Here is a 27,466-nt window from a genome sequence, read left to right on the forward strand (position 1 = left end):
GGCTCTAAGAGCTCTCCTTCTGATTTAGCTTTGTGTTGGATCCTGCTTGTGGCAGTAAACATGTCATGCTGCTTCCTTTCAACAATACTGAATGGCCTTTTTTTAATGTGCCTCTCCTTGACTGGAGCAGTCTGCCCATAGTCATGTGCTGTCCAAAGGTTTTAAGGAACAGACGGAAACTGAACAGGGAATAAAGAGATTTTTAAAAAGTCATTTTATGTATTTATATGTAAAATATGTCATAAATATCGATTCATTTTTTTATCTTTACGTCGTGCTTTTTGTTAAACATACTTATTTTGCTAAAACATTTTTTCTTGTAAGTTTCCTTCTCTCCTGCTCTCCACTGCTATACCCGTAATATCATCTGTGGCCTAAGTTACAGCACCATGCATGACTGCCAAATAATAATGTAAATAACAGCCACCTCTTTATGAGGTTTGATTGGTGCCACCCATTAAAATGTCTTTTTTTTTTTTAACGCACTCAGTTCTTGTTAGTTATGTGTGATTGATACATTCAAAGTGGTACTAAACTGGCTACTGTTATGAAAAAGAGAGAGAAACCACTCACTGGCCACTTTAAGTATGCCTATTTAACTGCCCGTTAACATAAATCAGCCAATCACATGACAGTGATTCAGAGCATTTAGACATATAGACATGGTCAAAATGACCTGCTGGAGTTTAAACTGAGCATCAGAAAGGGGAAAAAAGGTGATTTACATAAGTGACTTTGAACGTGGCGTCACTGTTGGTGCCAGATGAGCTGGTCACAGCCATTTCTAGGGATTACAGAAGAAAAGAGAAAAATATCCAGTGAGCAGGAGTTTTCTCAGTGAAAATACTTTGTCAGAGAAGAATGGCCTGACTGCTTTGAAAAAGCTGACTTAATCCATTATTAGTAAAATGTACCTAATAAAGTGACCAGTGAGTGTATGTATCTCATATTAAAATGTACTCATGAAAGTGGCACCTTGTCATTTTTGCCATACAATCATAACTAGAAACATTAAGCAAACAATTTGTTGTATCAAGAAACATGAAAGGAGCCACTTTCATGAATAAGTCACAGTACGACATTTATAAAACATAAATATGAAGATCAAACAATTACATGGGGACATGATCCATTTATTTTTTAAAATGGTAACGTAAATATTACAAGACATTAAATATAACATCTTACTCTTCTCTTGTCTCCTTCTGGACCGTTTTTTGTTTTGTGGTTCTCTCCTTTTTTGTTTTGTGTACCCTTTATTGTACTTTTTTGATATTACTTCTTACATGCTTGTGTTTGTGTAAAGGCAATAAAAAATTTGAACACAAAAATATATATCTTGTGACTTACCAAGATTTTAGTGTCAAATTCACATCTTTCAACACTTGGACCTCAAAACACACCACAGTGAAGATAATAAGATAAAGATATAAGTAAAAAAAAAAAAAAAAAAACCATCAGAAAATTCACATTCACATTATTTTCAGAGTACTCTAATACCTCTACAAACCGAAACTGATGCAGTTTTCTTTTTGTTTTCAGATGTGTAACAACTCAGTTGCTCTCAGTCTTCATTAATGTGTGTGTTGTATTTTCTGTGGCTGTTAGCTTATCTAACCCTGCATTTCTCTGTATCTGTGACTTCAGTGTAGACATGGTTTGCCTCTGCGCTGCAGGTGCTAAAAAAAAAAAAAAAAAAAAGTAAAGAAAACAAAACTGTATTGTACATGTGCACTTCAGATTTCCCCAGATTTTGTAAAATAAGTTGGAAACAGTGAGGTCTGCTGCTATTGTGCAACATATTTTTGGACCGCATATATCTGATTTAAATATTTTTGAAACCAGAGTGTGACATCGAGAATAAAAAAAAATGACTTCTGTCAGTAGCAAGAGTATCAGAAGGAGTCATCTGTGTGGTTGAGAAACCTTCATTGTTGCACTGTGGATAAGTATTATTCCCTTTTTTTTGGTTTGAGGTATTTTGGGGGTTTGGATTCTATGTACTGTATTTGCGTGTGGAAGAGAGAGAGAGAGCGAGTGTGATTATATGCATGGGCTTCTGTGTGTATCCATGAATGTAAATACGATGTACATATCAAAGCTGATGTTAGTGAAGTTTCTGAGTTAAACGTTTAAGCTCCTCGAGGGGACTCGCGTCTCCTGCTTCGTCCAAGTCCAGTACTGTGTCTCTGTTGTGCATCTCAGTTTGTCCTGGGCTTTCACCTGCAACTCTGTGTGCGTGTGCGGGTGTGTTTGTGCTTGTGCACACACTTGCATGCAAGTAAGAAAATTTATGTTCTTTTATGCTCACCCCCCATTGTAAAATTATTCTGGCAGAAAATGATGGCAATATTAAAATTTTTGTTGAGGAAAATGTGAATGTATCACTCTTCTAAGTTCTGTTCACCTAGTTTTTTGGGAGATAGTCAGATGTGTGTCAACAATAAAGTTGTATTATTGTGAAGGGCCTGCCAGTCAAGGGATGCCTGAGCTTTATGTTCAGAAATCAGCAAGTGTAAAAAAAAAAAACAAAAGAAATGTGAAGAAATATTTGCCAAATAATTGAGTCCCTGTGAATAATGTTGGAAACTGGAAATGCAGGGATTGCAGACTGTGCTGCTTTTGAACATATATAATAAAATTTATGTTCTCTAGCAAATTCCTCGTGTCACATTTTTGTTAAACCTCAGATTAATATTAATATTGATGTTTTTTCATAGATTATGTTAAGAAATAGATTGATATGTAGAAGACATACATATATTTTACTGTGTATGCAGTAAAATGAAATGAAAAGTGCCACATAAAGCCATGTTATGAAGGCTAAATATTCATTTTGAGAGAGTTCAGCATTCACAGTCGTGAGGCTGCAGTGGGTGGGTGGGTGTTTATGGACAGTGCTGGAGCCAAAAAGTGGACAGGCCACTCTAAACTTATGTCTGGTTACCCCTTACACAACCAGTGGTGAAGTCCGTGAGGGGGCGAAGCACATACTCATAAAACTGAAGTTACATCCAGTAACCACTATTTCTGCAGTCCGTTTGCTTAACGACTTATTTACTGATCCTTTTCCCACATGGATACAACCACCCATTTAAATTCTTATAATCTTACAGTTTTCAACAGTTAAAACAAAACTTTACCATTTACATACCACCTATTCAGGATTACATAAAAAAAACGTGTTATATACGACTCCTCGTTGTGTACTGCTACATGGCAGTGAAGCCTACAGGAGAAAATGATAAGGACAATAAAAAAGGATGATGCCACAGAAAAACAACTCGAATGAAAATAATTGTTTTAGTATGGCCTCCATAATATTTTACAATGAAAACACTTTCCAACATTTAATCTAAATTCTCTTACTTATTGTCAGCATTCCTTCCAGATGAATACATGCAAATGAACACATGGTTAGTGTAAATGGGTTCTCAAAGTAATGCCGCCACCTAGTGGCTAAAATCAAGTATTTAAATCATCACAATAACTAACATAAATATACTGTGAATTTTATACAGTCTTCTTTTGGCTGCTGCCTTTAGGGGACCCCACAGTCACTCACCTGCCTCCTTCTCACCCTATCGCTAGCATCCACCTCTGTCACACCAACCCCCTGCATGTCCTTCGTCACCACATCCATGAATCTTTTCTGTGGTCTTCCTCTTTTCCTATCTGGTAGCTCAATATTCAACATCCTTTGCCTAAAATATCCATTATCTCTCCTCTGCACATGTCCACACCATGTCAGCCTTGCCTCTTTTGTCTCCAAAGTGCTTAACCTGAATTTGCCTTCCGATGTATTTATTTCTAATCAAGTCCTTCTTGGTTACTCCCAATGAAAATTTTTTAACATCTTGAGCTCTGCCACCTACAGCTCAGCCACCTGTCTTTTTTTTACTAGTGGCACTGTGTCCAAACCATACATCATAGCAGGTCTCCATCTTGTAAACCTTCCCTTTCACTCTTGCTGCTATCCTCTTGTCACACATCATCCCTGACACTCACCTCCACCCTGCCTGCACTCTCTTCTTCACCATCCATTGCTTCGGATGGTTGACCCCACATATTTAAACTCATCCACCCTCACTATCTCTGCTCCTTGCATGTTCACTCTTACATCTGTCTCCTCCTCATTCACACATGTATTCTGTCTTGCTTCTACTGGCTTTCATTCCGCTTCACTTTAGTGCATACCTCAAACACTCCAGGCACCTACACCTATTCCCTACTCTACTCTACAGATCCCAGTGTTGTCTATGAACATCATAGTCCATGGAGACTCCTGCCTGACCTCATCTGTCAGCCTGTCCATCACCATTGCAAACAAGAAGGGGCTCAGAGGTGATCCCTGATGAAATCCCACACCCCACCACCATCTTGCTGTCCTCATAGTCTTTGTATACAGTCTAAAGTCTTTTATACAGCCTATGGCCCAAATAGCAGGACTAAAAAGACCTCAGTCATCTTTGATTTTAGTAAGACTTTTATACAAAAATGTGTTGAAGTAACATTTTTAATGGCCTTTTATAATAATAAAACATTGGACTATCCTGTTTGTATGATTTTGCATAAAATTTGCATACACTTTTGCATTAAAAATTCAAACCTAAAAACCTGTAAAGATACACTGAGGGTAGGGTTATCTATGTGACCTTTGAATGGAAAAAACAAAACGTCAAAACAAAACGTCCAAAATTGCAATTATAATTACACACACGCACACACCACACAATATGATCGGAAAAGACAGAATAATTAAAAAAAAAAAATCACAATTCAATATCTAAACAGAAAAAAAAAATCGTTAAATAAATACAAAGCTAAGCCCAGAGCCATCCTTTGACCAGCAGGTGGTGCAAGGTGCTGTATCTCCGTCAGGGTTCCCGTCAATCATTTTACCTCAGAGCGTAGAAGGGCGAGATAACGCCGACCAGGGAGCACTTTGTTCAGGAGGCGAGCACAAGTTGTGCGCGCCATGGGGTTTGTCTACTGCAAGGCACAGTTGGCACTTTCCTGAAACTTCTGGAGACAGCTGTGCCCCATTTTCTCTCTCTTTTCTCCCCCTCTCAGTTACTAGTTAATTTATTCACATCAATATCTCCCAAGAGGAGCGGTCGCCGGTTACTTCAACGTTAGCTTTGTGGTGCTGAAGTTATTTCCAGTTGAGTCGAGTTCACGAGTGGAGGAAACGAGGCAGGATGTACCATGAAGACACCACAACGTTACAGAGGCCACGCTATGGAAGTAAGTGACATAACTTTTGATTGTTTTCGAGCTAAAAGCAGATGAGTCCTGCCTCGCCTCGGCATGGTTGCGATGATGAAGACAAGCTAACGTTAGGTGCCTTCACAGGGATGTTTGATAAGCAACAGGTGGGGTAACCTGCGCCACCAGCTGCGGGATAACTTCAGTAGGTGTGGCTGGCGCTGACAGTGTGTTAAAATGCGGATCTAATGTGGTTGTTGGGAGGTTTTAGGTGAAAGAGACACATTCTGGATGTTGAAATAAAACTACTAACCCCCTCTCCAAGGTGGCCTTAAATGCAGCACAGCGATTTTTATCTGATTATTTGACGGTGGAAGCCAGCATAAGGCATTTTTCTCATTGGTTAACCATTAACTTGAGATTTCTGCTGCTGCTGTGAAATGTGTCCCTAACCCCGTGAGCACGCCAAGAATTTAACAGAGTACACTGATCACAATAAACCCAGGGAGGGTTTACTGTAAATATAATGCCCACTGACCAACTTCTGTGGGCAAAGTACAACTTTGAAAACAGTCAATATTATCATCAGTGCTCTTTTCTTTTCTGCGTGTGACTTGGATCATTACATTTTATTGATCATGTCTTGCTCCTGCGAATCCATAAGAAATGTGTCTCCAAATAAGATATATTATGTTGCAGTCTCTAAAGTGGGGTACAGACAAGTTAAAGTTTGTTGGCTCAAAATCCCAAAGTTGCCCTGTAACTTTCAAGTGCTGTTTTAGACACCCCCCCCCCCTCCCCATATGAATGAATGCATGTAATACTGACCTTAGTTTATTGATTTGGTTGGAAAATGGATGAACCAAAGAGCAAACCCTCTCTTGATTGGTAGTTTCCCCCCACCACCAGCCCGCGAAAACGTTAGTAGACTAACCCTGCAGCTAAACAAAAGCATGAGTCATAATCACAGGGACTATAACTCCGGTCCAGTGATCCTGTGGCACACAAAGGCAAAAAACTCATCCTGATAGTTAAATTTAACACACAGTGCAAGAGCGCAGACAGGCTCTTCCAGGAAGTGTGTGAGTGTGTCACTAGAGGTAGTGTGTAATGGCTGCACTGGGGTAGCTGTGCCTCAGACACATTTTCATCTACATCTGTCTTCTGCACAGCTGGACCACAAATCTGTGGTTGGACCTCTGGATATGATACTCAAGAGAGCGTAAAACATTTCACCTAAATAGCCGGACAGTTACGTCTGTGTAGATGTAGTTGGCCTGTGCTTCTCCCCACACGCGAGCATTATTTGTCAAGCCTGTACTGAGACTAGGTGAGCGGATGTCTCTGCAGGTGGCTGATGAATGGACAAATTCAACAGTGCGTGCTTGAGAGGTTTAAAATATTCAGACTATCCACGTAGACACTAGGTAGAAGAGAGTTTAAGGTACCACAGATGAAATTGTTTAAAGTTAAATGAAATGCATAAAACTCAGCGAAACTGCTTACAGGGTCAGTTTTCAACTTATTGTTTTATTAACTCTTGATCAGTGCTTGGAAAAATGGCTTGTGCAAATTTTCAGTGTCTGTGTTTTAAAGAAAAAAAAAAAGTTTTAGGAACTCTGTGAAAAGGGGAAAAAAAAGGGGTTGCATTGGGCCCAGGTGTGCAGAAGCTCCACTGCCATGAGTTTGATTTTACTGTTTTGCAATGTGAAACTTTCCAAAAAACATGTCAGCGCTGATGGATGGTAAAGCCCAACTAGGGACAAATTAGCAATAACTATAAACTCTCTATGCAGTGCATCAGCTTCATTCTCTGTATTGGAACTAGTGCATGTTAAATTTTCCCTATCAAACAAATCTTGTACAATAAATAGTTTAAGTTTTTTACACCATCTTTGAGTAATTAGCCAGCCCCAAAATGATGTGCTACAAAAGATAAAAATTGGCTACTAGAAATGCTGTAAACATTAGGTGACTTAGTGGTTGTACCTTATGACCAAGCCATCTTAAAAATGTATGTTAAAAAATTCCCAGAAGCTTAGACCTCCAGCTAAAAACTGTGCCGGTCCATGTGTAACTTCAGCATCTAGCTTGCACTTAGTTTGCTGTAGTGAAAAGTGAAAGCACCCGAGTTTGAGATTGTCCCTTTTACTCAGCCAGAAATAAAGACATTTGATTGGATTAGAGCAGAGTAAGGACCGCTGGGGGGGAGGAGATCTCATTAAGCTGCAGGTGAAGGTCAGCTCTCAGCAAAAGTCACTTGACAGTTGGGCACCCCATTAAGGCTGTTAAAAAAAAAAAAAAATGACCACGCAGGGGTTCACTGAAGCATGCAGTGCAGTGTTTAACACGGACCACAGCTCTTGGCATACAAACAAAAACTAACTGAACAGGAAATATCGTCTTAGTCTTTGTGAATTGTATGTGTTGTATTTTTTTTTATTTTGTGATGTATGTTTGGTGTCAGCACTTCTTCTGTTCAGGTGCCTCATTTTATTCAACACTTTGAGTGTGAGTGTAATTAAACACCATCTTTGAGGAGACAACTTTCTGTGGTAATGATTCTTTACAGTCTGGAGGGACGTGTAGGATATCCTGTCGTGTGTGCAATTTTCTTTTGAAGTAGTGTATGCAAAAATAGTTATGACCAATAAGAAAACACAATGACATAATTTTAAGTTTGCCCTCTCCCCCCGCTTTTTTTTTTTTTTTTTTTTTTTTTTTACAGCTATTCAGGATGATGAAAGGCTGTCAGCAGAAGAGATGGATGAGAGGAGGCGGCAGAACATCGCCTACGAGTACCTGTGTCACCTAGAAGAAGCCAAACGGTAAAGTGGGTGTAGATGAAGGGAGAAGCTTTGGAGCATGCAGACAAAAGCCTGCCACTTTTACTTGTATTGTGTGCTTTCACACACCATGTGAGAATTGGGTGTGCTCTTGGCCAATCATTAGGTCTGTTTAATATTTATATAGGACAGTTTGACAGTTTAATGAGCAGGAAGTGGTTCAGAAATAAAGTCATGCAGTGAAAGTGAGGGCAGTTTTGTGAATAAGAGACCAAAACAATGTAATGATTAACAGTGTTTGTAGTATTGTGAAACTGCAATGGTGAATAAAGGCTGAATCAGCATGCATGTAAGATGATGACATGGAGGTGTAAACATTCCTAAGAACACGTGTCATTAAGTCCAGGGAGGTGCTGACTTAGTGGAAAGAGTAGCTCATTATCCACTGTACCCTGAAATTCTCCAAAAGCTGGATTGAAATGGGTTAAAAAAAAAAAAAAAAAACCACCAAAAACTGTTTTCTAAAGCCAGCACAGATCTGATGAAGTCTTTGAGGTGCCTTAGCAAACCTGAAAGCCAACCACTTCCCGTCTTCATATTAGCATCCATCTGAACAGAACAGGAAGTTTGATCATGCTTCTTGTAACACACTGATTTGACAGCCACACCCAGTCCCCCAGAGATCATTTCTTCTCGAGTAATTTCTCATCTTAAATCCATTGCAGCCTCTGTGGCCTAGTGTTGACTCCGCATTTGCTTTACATCCACATACCCTTATAGATTTATTGTTTCACAGCTGAACTTTGACTCTTTAAAGACTGTTTGAATAACCTAGATTATCTGCTTATGGCACAGGAGAGTTGAGGGTTTACAAGGCCGGGTAGAGTAAACTGAGCACAGCTTCGCGCTTTCATCATAATCACCAAAATAATGACACTTCAGTTTTTTTTATAGTTTACAGGAAACACTTTAGCAGAAGGCCAACTGAACTGCTTAGAGAACTTTTAGTGAGAAAGGTGTTGTAGTAATATACCAGGTTAACTTTAAAATTACATTTTAAATTACATGTAACGTTCTCAGTTTCACTTTTAGCTTTCTTTTTTTTTCATCCCAGAGATTGTGGCGCCTGTCAGCTGTTGAATGGCACCTTCATTCTGTGAAATGTGTCAAGTTAGATTAGGATTAAGACAGAGCTCTAACAAAGCTGCAAGCCACAGAGAGCAAGGGATTAGGTTCTGGTCTCTGGAGTCAGCAGTCACTGAAGCCAAGCAACCATGAGTAAGCAACCCAGTACACCTGAAGAGATAATTTAATTATCCGCCATTCTAACACCTGTAGAAATCTGTCTGTCCAGTGACCCACTCCAGTGTAGTTCAAGCCTGTGTCCATATTTGTGAATGTGTAAATATTGGCCAAACACTTAAACGCATTCCATTTTCAGCACCTGACCTATTAACTTTGTTAGACTCAGCTCGTTGGTGTCAGCAGATACGCTATTGCCAAAAGTATCCACTCACCCATCCAAATCATTGAATTCTGGAGTTCTAATCACTTCCATGACCACAGGTGTGTAAAACCAAACATGCAGGCATGCAGACTGCTTCTTTAAACATTTGTGAAAGAATGGGTTGCTCTCAGGAGCTCAATGAATTCCAGCGTGATACCATGATAGGATGCCACCTGTCCAGAAAAATCCAGTTGTGAAATTTCCTCACTATTAAATATTCCACAGTCAACTGTTAGTGGTATTATAACAAAGTGGGAGCAATTGGCAACGACAGCAACTCAGCCACAAAGTGGTAGACCATGTAAAAATCACAGTGGGGTCAGTGGATGCAGTCGTGTGCAAAGGTCACCAACTTTCCACAGAGTCAATTACTACAGACCTCCAAACTTCATGTGGCCTTCAGATTAGGTCAAGAACAGTGTGTAGAGAGTTTCATGGAATGGGTTTCCATGGCTGAGCAGCTGCATCCAGGCCTTACATCGCCACAATGCAAAGCATCAGATGCAGTGGTGTAAAGCACACCGCCACTGGAATCTAGAACCGGGGAGACATGATTCCTGGAGTGACTAATCATGCTTCTCAGTCTGGCAATCCGATGGACGAGTCTGGGTTTGGTGGTTGCCAGGAGAACGGTACATGTCTGACTGCATTGTGCCTAGTGTAAAGTTTGGTGGTGTGGGGGATTATGGTGTGGGGTTGTTTTTCAGGAGTTGGGCTCGGCCCCTTAGTTCCAGTGAAAGGAACTCTTAATGCTTCAGTATACCAAGACATTTTGGACAATTTGATGGTCCCAATTTTGTGGGAACAGTTTGGGGATGGCCCCTTCCTGTTCCAACATGACTGCGCATCAGTGCACAAAGCAAGGACCATAAAGACATGGATGAGTGCGTTTGTTGTGGAAGAACTTGAGTGTATTCTTGAGAGTCAAGAATTCCCATAAACACACTCCTAAACCTTGTGGAAAGCCTTCCCAGAAGAGCTGAACCTGTTATAGCTGCAAAGGGTGAGCCATATTAAACCCTATGGATTAAGAATGGGATGTCACTCAAGTTCATATGCGTGTGAAGGCAGATGAGCAAATACTTTTTGCAATATAGTGTATATCAATTTCAGTATGGGTGGGTGGGTGCATGGGTGGTAATAACATTATTAATGAATCAATTTTTATTAATTAAACCATTTTGTCATGGCAAAGAGCCAGCATGCCCAGGATCCTGAAACTGAAGCTGCTACATTTTAGCCAATTCATCATTTGTTTTATTCTGTTTACATCTGTGCCACTACTGCTGTAACATATCTGTATAAAAGTCTAGCAGGACAGACGAGCTGCCAAAAAGATGTGCTGCTCCCTGTTTAAACCTGCAAGTTTTATGTAGTGCACTGCAGTAAAGGGAGTCAAAAAAAACAAAACAAAACAAAAAAACAGCCAGTAAGGTCAATGACATTGTCAAACTCATAAAGGTTGCAAGCTTAGTTTAATATCTGAACTATTTGTTACATGTTGCGCATTTAATCCAAAATTCACAGAAGATTGCCATATTGTTCCCCTGCAATTTTTTTTTTTTTTTAAAAACATCTGTCCACTGACAACAGATGCCAGTTAATAGACACACACACACACACACACACACACACACACACACACACACACACACACACACACACACACACACACACACACACACACACACACACACACAGTTGCACACCAAGGAGGAGACCTTGTACTCTTGCCGGAGAGTAAACAAATGATGGTTTACATTTGTAGCTTTTCTGGATGGGGAGCTTTCTGGTTTGCTTTGATGCAGGATGGCCCCGTGGGCTCCAGTGTTCTGTTTGCTTTAAGTTAACAATATTACACTAATCTTTCAACACAGTTTTTCCTAAAATGAAAAATAAAATTCTGTAGTTACACACACAAACATGCACAACACAACTCATGACTTGCATGACTAAGCTTCATGACGCAAGCTTCCCATAGCCACTGTGTAGTCAGAAATACAGAAGCTGAAAGCAAAAGAGGATAGTTCACTCATCATGTGTTTAGGTGGGATAGACCTTTGTGCTAGAGTCCTGAAAGCTATATTTTGTTTTAGCACAGCGGGTCACAGATTGGACAATAACAGGAAGGGATTTTTTGGAGGGCTGTAAACAGGGGCTGCTTCAGGAGACAAGTTCTCCCATCATTGTTTTAAGGACAGGAAGTGGCGTTTCACAGGAGAACTGTGTAACCCATGCAGGATGTTCCTGCACCATGTGTTCAAGTACCAGATTTTCTTTTTTCCTCTGTAATCTGGAATATCAAGTATACTTGCTCTCCATTAACATGCTACTTGTATTTAGAGATGTATAAAGATCAAAAAAATCTATTTGGTTTTTGATCTGAGTTAGCCTTAGCCACTAAGTTGTGTTGTGTTTTTCTGTACCAGATTTCAAGTCATGTAGTTTCAGGTGGGTTTTATGTTTGCAAGTCAGTGTTGTGCAGTTGCACTAAGTAGGATCGCATCATATGAGCAAAATCTTTAATTTGTGATAATTAATATTGTGTGGTATAATAAATATTAAAAAAGTTAATTTAGAGCTTCCCATAGGAGAGCTTAGGTGCAATGCGGTTGTGAGAGTTCTCTAATCTCACTGTTGGCAGTTGGCAGCAAATATCCATTTGTGTGTAACATCCATCCAAACCATCTATCATGGGATGAAAGGCACAGTACACCCTGGATGGGTCAACAGTCTTTTGCAAGGCTAAAACAGAGACAGACCACCATTCATGCTCACATTGAACTCTATGGCCAGTATAGAATAACTATGTAATTTAACATGGATGTCTTTGGACTGTGGGGGGGAGCCAGAGTACCCGAATTGGAACCAATCAAGATAGAATAAGTGGCAGCTTGAGACGCCAGGATGCACAGGAAGGGGCCATCTCCAAACTGTTCCCACAAAGTTAGGAGCGTGAAATAGTCCAAAATGTCTTCATACGTTGAAGCATTAAGAGTTCCTTTCACTGGAACTAAGGGGCCAACTCCTGAAAAACAACCCCACACCGTAATCCCCCCCCCCCCCCCCCCCCCTCCACCAAACTTGGCACAATGCAGTCAAGTATTGTTCTCCTGGCAACCACCAAACCCAGACTCGTCCATCGGATTTCCAGACTGAGAAGCATGCTTTGTCACTCCAGAGAGCACGTCTCTACTGCTCTAGAAGGTAGGGGCATTGTGTTTTACACCACTGCATGTGACGCTTTACATTGCGCTTGGTGATGTAAAGCTTGGATGCTGCTGCTCAGCCATGAAAACCCATTCCATGAAGCTCTCTGAAGGCCACATGAAGTTTGGAGGTCTCTAGCAATTGACTCTGCAGAAAGTTGGTGACCTCTGAGCACTACGCGTCTCAGCGTCCACTGACCCCACTCTGTCATTTTAGTGGCCTACCACTTTGTGGCTGAGTTGCTGTCATTCCCAATCGCTCCCACTTAGTTATAATACCACTAACAGTTGACTGTAGAATATTTAGTAGCGAGGATTCACGACTGGACTTGTTGCACATCGTATCACAGTACCACGGTGGAATTCACTGAGCTCCTGAGAGCGACCCTTTCTTTCACAAATGTTTAGAGAAGCAGTCTGCATGCCTAGCTGCTTGGTTTTATACATCTGTGGCCATGGAAGTGATTGGAACACCAGAGTTCCATGATTTGAGTGGGTGAATGAATACTTTTGGCAATATCGTGTATCCTTAACCTGTGAAATTGTTCATTCCTTATATAGAGACAAATGTTATATCCAAAGTATTTTACAGAAATTAGTCGCTTCTCTCTCATATTATCATACGTGAAATAATTTTATACCAAAATGTTGCGGCTCTCTGAGCTGTTCATTTTATAAGAATAAAGGCAGAGCCTTTGGTCTTAATCTGCAGCACTGGTTGAAATCATTATATGAAAGCTTATTCCTCATGGTGTATAATCTGCACACTTAACTGGGTTTGTGTTGATAATGCATGGTATGTGTGTGGCTGTCTTTAATGTGCTGACACATAAGACACATAATTTACCACACTGGATCCTTGGTGCACCCACACAGCCTTAATTAACCTAAACAAGATATCCTCTGCAGGCATGTGAGAAGTAATGCTTTACTGCTTTTGTTAAGACTGAAAGGCAACAGGAGTTGTTGGTATATATAATACCTGTAACTGAAACATGACTGGGATAAATAGCTGTGAGCTTTACACTGTAAATTCAGTGTATGGTGATTAGCAAACAGCCTGTATATAATCTTTCTCTTTTTTCTTTTTTAAGTTTCAAACATCTAGGATAGGGGACCATAGCAATAAACGTAGTCTTACTTGCAGGCAGTAAGATAATGTGTAACAGACTTCTTAAATCATGATGATTCACTGTGCTCACAAATCATTCACTAGTCCTTTGGAATGGGTTTTTTTTCCTGATGTCCCTGGGAATAGTCTGGCTGAGGTTGCGTTCCTGAAGCCATTGCTTAAGCTTTCAAAGGGAAATTACATCAGCATGAAAGGAGGTCAAGTAAATTCTAATATAAACTATATTTTGCTATTCAGTTTTTAGTTTTCACCTTTCTCAACAACTCCTCTAGGGATAAAATTTGCTCTCTTTTTCATCGTTGCACGCTGTTGTCTCGCGGAAGTGGAACTTTAAAAACTTGAAGTAGTATTATGTTGTTTTGATCAATGTTTCCTTCATTCTTCCCTTGACTTGTAAGCTCAAAGCACAGACTGGAAATGTGTGTTCAGCCCCCTTCCTAAAGCATGCTGGCCTCTGTGTGGGTGTTGCCAGTAACAGTTGCAAGTTCCCTCCCATACACAGACTACTTTGTTGCTCTGTTTAATAAAAAAACTTCCAGTTAATTTCAGCAGCAATGACTCTTGTGAGCATAATGAATACATATTGCACAATTCTGTTAATAGTGGTGCCTCATTGCAGTAATTTGGTCTAAAGTGACTCAGCTTTCATTTGTTATGGGACTGAGGTAAAAACTGAAATCTTAGTCTTTTGTTTATCCAAACTTTTGGTAATTAGCGGCCATCACAAATATATCTGAATTTGTGTTTCCAGAAATGTTATTTATTTATTTTTCCACTCACTTTAATTTTTGCTTGTGTGAGTGCAGCAGGTGCAGGAAAATTCAATATTGACTTGCTGACTGCACGTAGGAATTCTGCCACCAAATATCTCTGCACTGCTCCCTATCAGCTGTGAGGGTAAAACAGACTGGGAACCATAGCAGTATAAAAGGAAAGTCAAATTAATGTACATAGCGATTTAAGTTTTACTTACAGCGCATCATACATGCATCAACAGAGTGTCTACACTCTGTGTACTTAGTTGAAACAGCTTTAGAAGCCATTATAGCCTCAACTCTAATTCTTGTTTGCAGATTTTAAGCCCTGCCAGGTTAAATGGGGACTGCATGTGGACAGCCGTTTTAAGGTCTCTCCAAAAATGTTTAATTAGGTTCAAGTTAGGGCTGTAGCTGGACCATTCAAGGACATGCAAAGCATTATCCCTGAGACACTCTTACAGTGTCTGGGCTCTTTGCCTTAGGTCACGGTCCTGTTAGATTTAGAAGGTTAATCGCTGGTCTAGTCTGAAGTCCTGGAACAGGTTTTCTTTAACAATACCACTATACTACTCTCCGTTCAGGCTTCCCTCAGCTGTGACCGGTTTTCTTGTTCCTGCTTCTGGAAAAACAAGCTTGTTGCTGCCACTGCCATACATCACTGTTGAGATGATATTGGGCAGGAGATGAGCTGTCCCTGGTTTCCTCTATACACAGTGCTCAGAATTAAAGTCAAAGCACTCAGTCTCATCAGACCAGATAGTGTTGTTTCTTACAGTCTGATTTTACTAGCTTTTTAGCTCCACTGCCAACGACAGTTAGTGGAGCTGATCCAATACTGAGCAGTCAGTCATTTGTCCACTGACTGTCAATTTTTTGCTAAATTCACTACTTCTTTATATTTGAAATCTTCTGAATCTTGGCACAAATACTCTTTTTGTGTTTACCTTTAATCCCTAGTCTACTTCTCCCTTATTCCTAGGCTGACTTTTTTGAAACTTGGCCTGGGTATTCAGTGTGAAAAGCTCTACAAAATACTTCATACAAATTTTTTATTTTCAATTTTTTTTGTTTAAGATAAACAGTACATTAATTTTTAACTTCAATAACCACTTCTCTATTATTTATTGGCTGAATCGTTTGAGACTTGCTACAAGTATCATTGGGCAAATCTTTACCAAATGCTGCAGTTGTAATTCAGATTTTTTACTTTGATTTTTTATTTTTTATTTATTTATTTATTTTTTTTAAATATGAATTTTCGAAATTTTCAAGGAAACTGTACATTGTTGTTTAACTTCAGTTGGTACTCCTCACTTATTTTGCTGGCCAATTTTTCCAAAAGCTGATATAAACATTCATTAGGTAAAGGTCTGCAGAATGTTGCAGACAGATTTTCAATATTTTACTTTTTAATTTTTTTATGCATTTTTGAAAACTGGAAAAAAAAAGTAATTATCAGTTTAATGATAGCCAAATTACTTTCCTTTCCAATATATCACATAGGTACCAGTAAAACATTTGACAGTGGTGCTCTATTGGCCAACAGGTCTCTTGTTATGTTTTCCATTTGAGGAGAGGTCTCAGTCTGCCTGTTCTGCTGTAATGCTCACATCAGTAAAGTGCCGTGGTGATTGTTGTCCTTCTGGAGGCTTCTTCCATCTCCACACAGCACGAGGAGCAGGAACACATCACTTTCTTGGCTCCACTTATTGCTCACTTCCAGAAAGGGACTGGGTCATAGCTGCTTTAGCTCATTATACCTTACAGTATGTCTTGCTTTTTGTGCTGACATGCAGTGTCACCTGTGAGGTGTTTACCTTTCTAAATCATGTCCAGTTGAATTCTTTATTTAGTTAAAAAAACATAAATGGAAAGAAAATGTTTAAATTCTGTTCTTGCTTTGTTATCATGGTGTGTTAAATTTAGATTAATGAGGGGAAAAGGAATTTTAAAATAAAATAGAAGGCAGAAGAAAGTAAAGGTGTCACAATAATTATTTAGAGTGCAATGCAAATGAGTTGATCTGTCAGTGTGATTTGTTGTGTACTAATGGTGTAGTCTCATTTTCTTTATATTCATCTTTGCTAATCAGCAATTTTAGATGATGTTGTCCTCTTTTCTCTATGTAATTAACAGCCATGCTTAAAATTTATAGTTAATGTAATTAACATCAGACTATTGCTGGGGGCTTTATTTGGTTACAGTAGATCAGTATTTGAGATGCGCTTAACATCTGAGCTTCATATTTGTGCTCTGTTAGGTGGATGGAGGCCTGCTTAGAGGAGGACTTGCCACCTACCACAGAACTGGAGGAAGGACTTAGGAATGGTGTCTACCTTGGCAAACTTGCCACATTTTTTGCACCAAAAATGGTTTCAGAGAAAAGGATCTATGACAGAGATCAGTCCCGTTATAAGGTAAGACTTCTTTTCTTTTATTGAACTTATTTACGTACGGCCAATAGAAGAATTATTGCTAAATGTGAACTTTCAGATTGCATCACAACAGACAGAATGACTGTTTCTAGACATCCCAGGTACTTCCTGACAGTTAAAAACAGTTTTGAACAGGAAAGGAGGAGATGTGACAGACCAGTGCTGAGGGCTAACTGTAAGCTGATGTGCCGCTACACTAAAGCACAAAAATGTCTGGATTATGCCAGTATGAGTTTTTGGCCATCAGACCAGCTGAGCTGTTACTCAATTTATTATTAATAATGAAGCATTAATTGTGAATGCTATTTTTTTCAGTTCCTCCCCATGTGTGGCTACATTTAAATATCTGTGCTTCTGTGGTTATCTTTAGAGCAAAGGGCTGCACTTCAGGCACACTGACAATACAGTGCAGTGGCTCAGAGCCATGGAGTCAGTGGGCCTCCCCAAGGTAAGGGGCTTGTACAGCCAGGAGCACCACAGACACGTTAAATTCTCTTTCACATTCATCACACTTTAGGTGTAGCTTCATTAAACTAAAACAATCTAAAATACAAAACAAGACTGAGAAGATGCCATAACCGAAGTTAAATGTATCATAACTTGATCATAATAAGTAAGATGCATCAGAGGTTTAGAGTTGTTGAGTTAATTTGGACAGGGATGTTTTTTTTTTTTTTCTTTTTAAGTATATGATGTAAAATGTGATGTAGTGTATGATGTAAAAAAACAAAAAAAACAAAAAACAGTTTGGGTAGAAAGGCATCACTGCAACAGGATCTAACACCATAACATAACATACCTGTGCATTGGCTTATGGTTTGTAGATGGCATCGAAGACTTTTTAGCTACAATAAATTGTAATGAAGATGTAGTAGTTCTGATAGAACAGTGTTACCCATATTTTATCATTATCATTTATAAGATAACACCAAAGACTTGCACTCTGAAGTGCATCCTGGAAGTAAGAATATTCTTTTCTTTCTAATAATTTAAACGTACCCACAACTATCTCCATCTCCCTAATTCAGTGTTAAGTGGTTGCCCATTACTAGTTTATGTGTAACGTGATTAAGAAGAGAATTTTCAAAACAGGTAAGACTGTTAGCTATATATAAATCCAGCTCATTGTGTTTGTTCTTCTTAATTGTATCTATGTAAGTATGTATAATTTAGCTGAAATTAAAGAAATATCTGTCAGATGGCTGTTTGGGGGGAGGGTGGATCAAAAGGATGACTGACAGTAAAAGCTACTAATATGAAGTGTGTTGTAGAGATTGCTGTTGATTCATCTTGAATTGAAACTGTAAGCTTTGCTAAGATAATATTTATTGTACTGGTGTTGGTTGGATAGTTGATTCGTTATTTGCCCTCTGCTTGCTGCTTCCCATGCATGTAAAGTTTATGGAAAACAATGTGCAGGATCGTGCGCTTTTGTTAAGTTGCAGCACAAAAGAGTTTCATGGCTCTGATAAAAGAAGAGTGACTAATACCTGTTGTGGTTTCTGCTTTCAGATATTCTATCCTGAGACGACAGATGTGTATGATCGCAAAAACATGCCCAAGGTGGTATACTGCATTCATGCACTGAGGTAAGACTAAAAGGATTCCAAAAACATAGTGATTTTTCACTTGACTGTCTTCATGCATTTCTCTCTTCTGACAGCAAAATTGCTCGCTCATCTGTTATCTTTTTGTATGCGCAGTGGCTTGGTGCTGTTTTTTTTCCTGAAGGATCCACACCTGAATACTCAGTGTGATTTCATTTCATGAAATGTAAACCAGCAGACTGAAGTGTTGTTCTTAGATGGCCTAAAGGCTAAGTTATGGCATCTGTTAGGGTTAAAGTATGAGCCAGGGCCACATTTGTCTGTACAGTGTTGACTAATTCATGTCTGCAACATAAAAAGTGTACATAAAAGCTGGATGTAGCTTCCAAAATGAAATGCTAATCCAGTGCACAAGTGACTTAAACCTGCATTCTTTCTAATGGCCACCAGAGGGCAACTCATCTGATTGTAAAGTATGCGAATTGCGGTTTCTCAAGTGATGTCATGCACACGTTGCTCTAGTGTTTTCTGCCATATTGGACATAATTGATTGTTAAGGAAATTTATATTCCTCTGATTGGTTGGCTGTGGTTTGTGGGGTTTTTTGACTGTTGATGGGTGAAATCAGTTGCAAAGTAGGTGCTGCACCAAAGACCACCTAGTCATTGCTTTTATTGCTATCAGATTGCCAATTACCTACAGATTTCCATGTTTGTCTGCAAAGGCTGACTAACTACCAGCCCAGCAGTAGTAAAACTTTAAAGAATGCAGTGCAAACTGGCAATGGAGAAGGTTCCCCTTCAAAGTAAAAGTTGTGCCTTCTCGCTGTAGCCAACAAGTTTCAAAAGTTAATGATATATGTGTGGTTAGTGGTCACGTGTCTGCAAAACCTCAATATAACCCAACTCCTCACTTGATCTATAATGTCCTTCATTTGTATCCTGATGAACTAATGAATGCAACATCATGTACACTTTGGAAATTAGAGTCAAAAAAGAAGATAAAGCAGGGTATGGTTTAGGGTGGACCTACCTGATCACTGAGCAGCCACTATCCTATGAGCAAGTTGTAGTGAAGGTCAGAAGTGCTTAGCTCAAAGCTTCCTGATGAAACTGTAGGTGACATTGTGGTGCCAAGTCCATACAGTCTATAGTGCAGCTGTAATTTTCTCTAACTTGTCACTGACATTTACAAACAGTCTAATTTATATATATATTTTAATTTGAATCAGGTTGTAGCAGACAATGCAGAATTTAAGGACAATACACTCATCATGGGAATGAATGTCATGGGAATTTGGGTCTTTTAATGATTTCTTTGAACTGTTCTTCTCCAGTGTGGAATAATTGTGTGGCACACATCTTTAATGACTTTAAAGAACAAGAATTGGGTGCACACGTTTTAATTTATTTTAGATTTTTTTCTAATCCACACAGGGTCTAAAGTACACAAACAATTTTTTAATAAGTGGTACTGAAAGTTCTTCAGTGTCTTTTAACTTGACAAGGTCAAGGCCTATTAACTTCCCATTAGTGATCATGTTCAATACAACTGGTAGTTTGTTTGCCAGCATTAAAAGGATTTATTTGACAGTACTCATTGTGTTGACTAATACTCAGAACAATGGGAAGGTCCAAGGAACTCAATAAAGGAAGGAGAATTGTAGATTTACACAAGTTGGGAAGGTCTCTTGGAGCCATTTCTAAACAACTGCAGATAAGTACAAGTTATTCAAATGTTTCACCACTTTGCCAGGGTCTGTAAGAAGACCCAAACTGACGCCCTTAGATGAGATGAAATTGGTTAGGATGTTCAGGAACAACCCAGGAACCACCAAGGCTCAAGCCTTGAATTGGAAAGTGCTAAAACCCCAGCGTCACTGTCCACAATGAAGCCAGTTTTACATTGCCATGGACTGAGAGTGTGCCAGGCAAGCACAACTGAAATTTTAATTTTGGACACAACTGGGTGTTTCTACAAGACAGTGTTTTGGAATGGATAAAGCAGGCTAACATTAAGCTTCTGGAATGGTCTTCCCAAAGCCCCGACCTCAGTCCTATTGAAAATTTGTGGACTATGCTTAAAACTAATTTAAATGAACTCTACCATTTCAGCCAAGAAGCGTCTGGTCAAGGTGCAACTGGTTAAGGGTCATTTAACCAAATATGTATACTTTTGAGCCTGTGCAGATTAGAGAAAATCCAAAATAAATTCAAACTTGTGCACCTAGTTCTTTTTTTTTTCTTTTTTTTTCTTAAAGCCATTAAAGACGTATTCTGTAAAAATCATTCCAGCCTGGAAAAAGAAAAGATCAAAGAAATCATTAATAGCCCACAATTACCATGACATTCATGACCAAGATGAGTAAATGGAAACTTCTGACCACAAATGTACAGTGTGTACATGAAGCTTAACCTCCAATCTATGCATCAAAAGCAGAAGCAGATTAAATGATTTGAAACAGAAACTGGAAAGCATCATTTCTACTTTAGTAGGCCAGTGAGGTTTTATGAGTTGTTCGATATGTCATATTGTATATTATCCAGAATCGGTTATGTAGCTGTTTTTGGGTTTCAGTGCTCAAGTTTATGTTTATTTTCCTAATAAAGTTTTGTGGTTTTAGGGTGGCTTGTGCATTGCTGTAGGCCCTTGATTATTCACTTGAGATGACTTTGAATGAAATGTAGGGCAAATTTGATCTTTCTAACCCATCCAGTTAGCCAAACACACATTTAGGGAGTGGTTATATGAGCTGCCTGGGTTGTTTTCTTTGTTGTAGTGTTTTGGTGAGGTCCTGTGAGAATTGGTTTCCTTCCCCCCTTGTGCACACACGTGCTCTTCCTTCCTGCAAATCCTGCTCAAGTCCCACAAGTTCTCATGAATGTTATTCCTCCCTAGGTACAAACTCATGAAGACACATTCAGGAACATATATCATATATCATATGATAGAGATGTAACCACAACTGTAGGGAACCAAAAAAACAAAAACAAAGAGGGAATCCACAGTCTAAAGAGCCATCAGCTAGTCAGCTGATCATCTTTAACCCCTGTGGCTGGTAATCAGCCACCTTCATTAACCCTAGTCAGCTGTTTCGGTGTTTGTATCTCAGACTGAATCAGCTGCCTGCATGTTAAAACATTACCCTTTGTTTAAGCAGATTTTGGACTGTTTCTTTGAAGCCTTTGTGTGCCAACATCTCATGTTTACACACACTGGGACCAAAGGGCAGAACAACCACCAGCTGCTATAGCTCCTCCATTCAGAGCTATACTGATGCCAGACCTCCCTTAAGTATCTATAATTCATTGCCACTTAGCCAGTACCTGCCAGAAGATGAAAGTTTTATGAAGTTTCCAGTCATCTCCTTGTTAAATTCATTTGCTTGGTGGTGGACTGAGTCTGCTCACTACTGTGGTGGTGCTTGTTGTAATTTGAGGCAGTGTTACCCCCCTGTGGTGTAAGTGTGACACTACAAAGAGAATAATGTCAAATCAATCTTGAGAGAAAAATAAATATCTAGTTTTATTTTTCTCTTTCTCTCTTTATCTTCTACAGTGTTTTTTTTATTTATTTCTTTTTTGCAAGACTCTTTTATTCTGTTTTTTGTTTTCCAGCTTGTACTTGTACAAACTGGGAATTGCACCACAGATCCAAGACCTGCTGGGGAAAGTGGACTTTACAGGTAACAATCATATAAATGACCTGAAACTAAAACATAGCACAAAAATTATTAACAACACATAATTTTATACCTAGCACCTAGCCATGCCCAAAAATTTGTAAAAGAATGAGTCGCTCTCAGGAGTTCAGTAGCGTGGTACCATGGATGGATGCCACCTGTGCACCAAGTCCAGTTGTGAAATTTCATCTCTACTAAATACTCCACAGTCAACTGTTTGTGGTATTATAACTAAGTTGATGCAATTGGGAATGACAGCAATTCAACCACAAAGCGGTAGGCCACTGAAATGACAGAGTGGTGTCAGTGGAAGCTGAGGCGGGTAGTGTGCAGAGTTCATCAACTTTCTGCAGAGTCAATCACTACAGACCTCCAGACTTCATGTGGCCTTCAGATTAGCTCAAGAACAGTGCATAGAGAGCTTCATGGAATGGGTTTTCATGACTCAGCAGCTGCATCCAGGCCTTATATCACCAGGCGATGCAAAGCATCAGATGTAGTGGTGTAAAGCACACCGCCACTGGACTGTAGAGCAGTGAAGATGTGATTTCTGGAGTGACCAATCATACTTCTCCATCTGGCAATCCGATGGATGAGTCTGGGTTTGGTGGTTGCCAGGAGAACGGTGCATGTCTGACTGCATTGTGCCAAGTGTAAAGTTTGGTGGATGGGGGATTATGGTGTGGGGTTGTTTTTCAGGAGTTGGGCTCGGCCGCTTAGTTCCAGTGAAAGGAACTCTTAATGCTTCAGTGTACCAAGACATTTTGGACAATTTGATGCTCCCAACTTTGTGGGAACAGTTTGGGGATGGCCCCTTCCTGTTCCAACATGACTGTGCATCAGTGCACAAAGCAAGGACCATAAAGACATGGATGAGTGCGGTTGTTGTGGACGAACTTGAGTGGCCTGCACAGAGTCCTGACCTTTGGGATGAGTTAGAGAGGAGACTGCAAGCCAGGCCTTCTCATCCAGCATCTGTGACTGACCTCACAAATGCGCTTCTGGAAGAATGGTCAAAAATTCCCACAAACACACTCCTAAACCTTGTGGAAAGCCAGAAGAGTTGAAGATGTTACAGCTCCAAAGGGTGGGCCGACATCATATTAAACCCTATGGATTAAGAATGGGATGCCACTCAAGTTCATATGCATGTGAAGGCAGACCAGCTAATACTTTTGGCAACATAGTTTTTGTGTGTATATACAAAACAAGGAGTGATCAGAATGTTTTAAATCTTGCCCCATAAATTTAAAATAAGTAAAAAAAAAACCTAAACCTTATCTGATTTTCATTTTTAACCAACTTCTCCTTCATGATCATTTTCTCATGGGTTCTTGGATTGTTTTTTGTGCAGCTACTGTTTTTAAATTGCTCCTTTTGTAGTTTTTGTTCTTGCATCACTTTGAACTGCTGTCTCCAAGATGGCAAACCTTCAATTTGATTTTCATGTTGGAGAATGCGCTGTTTGCCCTCACATGATGGCATGCTGCACGGTTCAGGCAGTTTCTAATGAATGTCTTCACAAATGCTCCTTGTGTTACAGCAGAAGTCTGTGTTTTCATCCAGGGGAACAGGTTCACTGTACACAACACAGTGTTAATGAAAAATGAAAGCATGCTCCTGGTAGCACTCTTGACTTGATGTGATGCCCCTGGGCTTGAAAACTATGGTCTTGACAACTTAAGACCGCTGGTTCATTACCAGAGAGCTGGCTCTCATCAGTATGATGATCTTCCACACAATGGGACAATAAAGGGAATTCCACATGACGAGAAAGATAAGCGAGACGATAAGCTTTAGGAGGAAACTGATAGTTTAAAAATTTTTTTTTTTTTTTTTTAAATGGGTTAAGCCTCAGGAACTTTTTGAGTGCACCTCACAGTGTGCCAATACAGTAGGTCTTATACATCTGTCATGGTGTTGTAAGAGAAACATGGAGGTTCTGTCCTCATCTGTGACTTAATCTTCCTCTCCTTTGGTATGAGAGAGCTGTTCTTCTTGTTAAATGTTGTTCTAATAGCAACTTATTTTTAACTAATAGCTTTCTGAAAGTTAATGAAATATTTATTTGAGGGTTTTGGTGACTCAAATATTTTGTATATGAGCATTTTTAACAGTCATCGCCAGTGTGTTGATGCCTACATTTAAGATTGATACTTCTTAAATTTATTTGTTGGCTTTTATTTTGCTGTACTGTGTAACTGCTGTTTCCCATTTCAATAATATATGTGTCTTCCAGAGGAAGAGATCAGTAATATGAGGAGTGAACTGGACAAGTATGGCATACAGATGCCAGCTTTCAGTAAAATTGGAGGTATCCTGGCCAATGAGCTCTCAGTGGATGAAGCTGCCTGTGAGTCCAGTGATCTTTTAACCTGAACCCCTCAGTTGTTTCTAAATGAAGTTAACAGAGTTGGCATCCAATGCTTCAACTCAATGCACATTGTTTCTTTAGTGCATGCTGCTGTGATTGCCATCAATGAAGCGGTTGATAGAGGTCAAGCATCTGTCACAATGGGAGCCCTGAACAATCCTAATGCAATGCTGAGGAACACACAGGAAGCTCTGGCCCAAGACTACCAGGACACACTGAGCCAGTCCAAGGCTCGTAAGCGGGATCAGTCCTCAGGGAGGGTGAGAACACTTACAAACACTTCTTGGAGCTGTTGCTTTCTTGTTTAGCATCTTGGCTGCAGTTCCAGCTGTACTTGGAAGTTTTAAACTATTGCTGCATGCTAAAATAGACTAGATTGCTATGTCATAAAAATTTTTTTTTTTAAATTGCATGTAATACACAAATGACTCAGAGGCTGAGATTAGGCATTTCTGATTTCTTACCAGTATACACTGAGGAGATATATATATATATATATATATATATATATATATATATATATATATATATATATATATATATATATATATATATATATATATATATATATATATATATATATATATATATATATAATAAAAATTTAAGGAAAAAGAGAAAAAAAAACCCACAACGCAACTGGAGCCACAACATGTTCAGTTTTAACCTTGTTAAAACTGTTCTCCCCCCAGTTTCATATTAACTTAAGTTAAACCATGGGCAGCAAATGATTAAGTTGCATCTAACTTCTGCAGAGGTTGAGGTGTTTTCTGTGGCTGAGAGCGTGTGCATGTTTCGACCACCAACAGATTTTAAACATTCATTGTTGGTCTGAATGTTGTTACAAATGTATGAAATGGAATCATGTATGATGTTTTCAAAAAGAATTTAAAGAATGCAGGAATTTGATATGTGTGTGACAACTATAATAACTGTAGGGAGCTGCACTGCCATCTGAAAGGGTTGTCTGCACTGACTTACTCCCCAGGCTTTGCAAGCACATTCCAGTGACTGCAGTGTAAGCTGTATTTACCTAACCCTCCATGCCATCCGGCATCTCGCCTCCCATTCTCTTTACAAATACTGTGTAAACAGTAACTGTGCTTTTTTTTTAACCTCCCATTCTCATTTATATCACCACGCTAATGTAAATGAAAATGAGAGCTAGTCAATACAACAGGCTCAAAATACAGTGTTCTTTCCCTAATAATATAATATGAATATATTTTCTTTGTTAGTGGTCCTCAGTTGCTGCTGAAGAAAGAGATGTTTATGAGGAGCTGCTGACTCAACAGGAAATCCAGACGTGCATTGATTTGGTCAACAGTAAGAGCTTCCCTGTGTTTGCTTTACATTCATTGTCACAAAATACTGTCATGTGCCACAAATTCATTCCTTTTTGCAGGAAAACCGATCTAGTACTTTATGCATATTAATACTAAACATTTGTAAAATGAGATTATGCAGCATATTTACACAGTTAATAATAAAAAAAAGAAACATTAAGTTAACCTTAAGTTTAGTCCTTTTCTTGAAGACTTAAAAAGTATCTGCTGTATTGCTCACTGATGTTTGTTTGTCTTTTGCCTGTTTTCAGTTCAGGCAGCAATAAGGCAGGTGAATCAAGCTGTGTCGAGCCAGGATAAAGCTGCTCTGCTGGCTGCGCTTCGGCTGGAAGCTCTGGCTTTGATCGGTGTTCAGGAGTCAAACGGCCGCTGGTACCTGGAACAGTTTACCAGCTACTGCCAGCATAAATCTAAGGTACACTGAGTCAGAGCTTCTTTGCTCAGTTTTTGTTGGATTTATTTCCAGCTGTTGATATATAGTAAATAATCTGTTACTATATGGATTAAAAAAAGAGCAACACTTACATGCTCGACGTGACATACTTTGAAACTACTGTGTTGACTGTTTACAGTCCTCAGTACAAACAGTGTGACTGTGTAGGCAGGTGAACTTGTTTAAAGAAGTGTTGGCTGGTAGTGTATGAGGAGCATGTGTAAATCTACGTGTATATTTCTAGATAACCATAGTTTGTAGGAATTCAGATATTGCTGGTTTTCTGCTTTCACATAAAATATCTAATTATATCTTCAGGCTGAAGAAAAACAAAAAAACTAATCAAGTAAAGAATGCAAAGAAAAATAGCTCAGTACAGTATAAGTTCAAACGCATATCCTCAGCCACTTTTCTCTCTGTGGCCTTACATAAAAGCATACTGAATAATGATGGAGGGCTTATTGGTATCTTTCTAGTGTATTCTAATTTTTGTGCTTCAGGATGGTGGGAGGGTCCTAATACTGGACAAGGAAGAGATTCAACGAGTTGTCAGCTCTTGCAATGACTTTGCTGAGGCAGAGAAACGAAGTAAGTGGCTTTTGTAACTTACAGATGTTTACTGATGAGTTCAAAATCAAGCTTTTTTTTCACAAAATATGCAAAGTCTAATCAGTCAAGTACATTGCATGAATCATTATTTAATATGGGTTCTCAAAGGTCATTCAACACATAATGTATAAGCTGGGGAAAAATATTTTATTAATTTTTTAAATTTTTATTCATTTGGGAAATTGTCCATATTATCATGAAAAACCTGACTTTCTGTTGTAATTTTCTTTATCAGAACTTGAAGCAGTTGCAAGAATCAATACAGCCATTCGCCTCGGCAATGCTTTGGAAACGGTGGAGGAGCTGATCAACCCTGAGGCACAGCTGCCAATTGTGTACCAAACTGCTGCCAACCTCTACCAGGCTGAGCTTTTCAGTTTGCAGCTACAAGGGGGACGGGTGAGCCATGTTTCAGACTTCGGGCATGGATGTTGATACAA

The 27,466-nt window shown here is 39.3% G+C and overlaps 1 protein-coding gene across 2 annotated transcripts in view; it reads left to right on the top strand.

Annotated features, from left to right (window-relative positions):
- Positions 1-4,893: 4,893 nt before the first annotated feature.
- iqgap2 (IQ motif containing GTPase activating protein 2) overlaps positions 4,894-27,466 on the top strand; it is a 40,707-nt gene continuing 18,134 nt past the window's right edge. For both annotated transcript variants that reach the window (XM_030737378.1, XM_030737379.1), the window contains exons 1-12: positions 4,894-5,247; positions 7,937-8,036; positions 16,861-17,017; positions 17,406-17,483; positions 18,548-18,624; positions 22,200-22,267; positions 24,504-24,617; positions 24,720-24,898; positions 25,877-25,964; positions 26,236-26,399; positions 26,918-27,005; positions 27,262-27,425. In XM_030737378.1, the coding sequence (XP_030593238.1) occupies positions 5,202-5,247; positions 7,937-8,036; positions 16,861-17,017; positions 17,406-17,483; positions 18,548-18,624; positions 22,200-22,267; positions 24,504-24,617; positions 24,720-24,898; positions 25,877-25,964; positions 26,236-26,399; positions 26,918-27,005; positions 27,262-27,425 (1,323 nt within the window). In that variant the 5' untranslated portion in view covers positions 4,894-5,201. The remainder of the gene's footprint in view (positions 5,248-7,936; positions 8,037-16,860; positions 17,018-17,405; positions 17,484-18,547; positions 18,625-22,199; positions 22,268-24,503; positions 24,618-24,719; positions 24,899-25,876; positions 25,965-26,235; positions 26,400-26,917; positions 27,006-27,261; positions 27,426-27,466) is intronic.

The sequence above is a fragment of the Archocentrus centrarchus genome, chromosome 9, assembly GCF_007364275.1.
Source record: "Archocentrus centrarchus isolate MPI-CPG fArcCen1 chromosome 9, fArcCen1, whole genome shotgun sequence".
In the NCBI taxonomy this organism is placed as follows: Eukaryota; Metazoa; Chordata; class Actinopteri; order Cichliformes; family Cichlidae; genus Archocentrus; species Archocentrus centrarchus.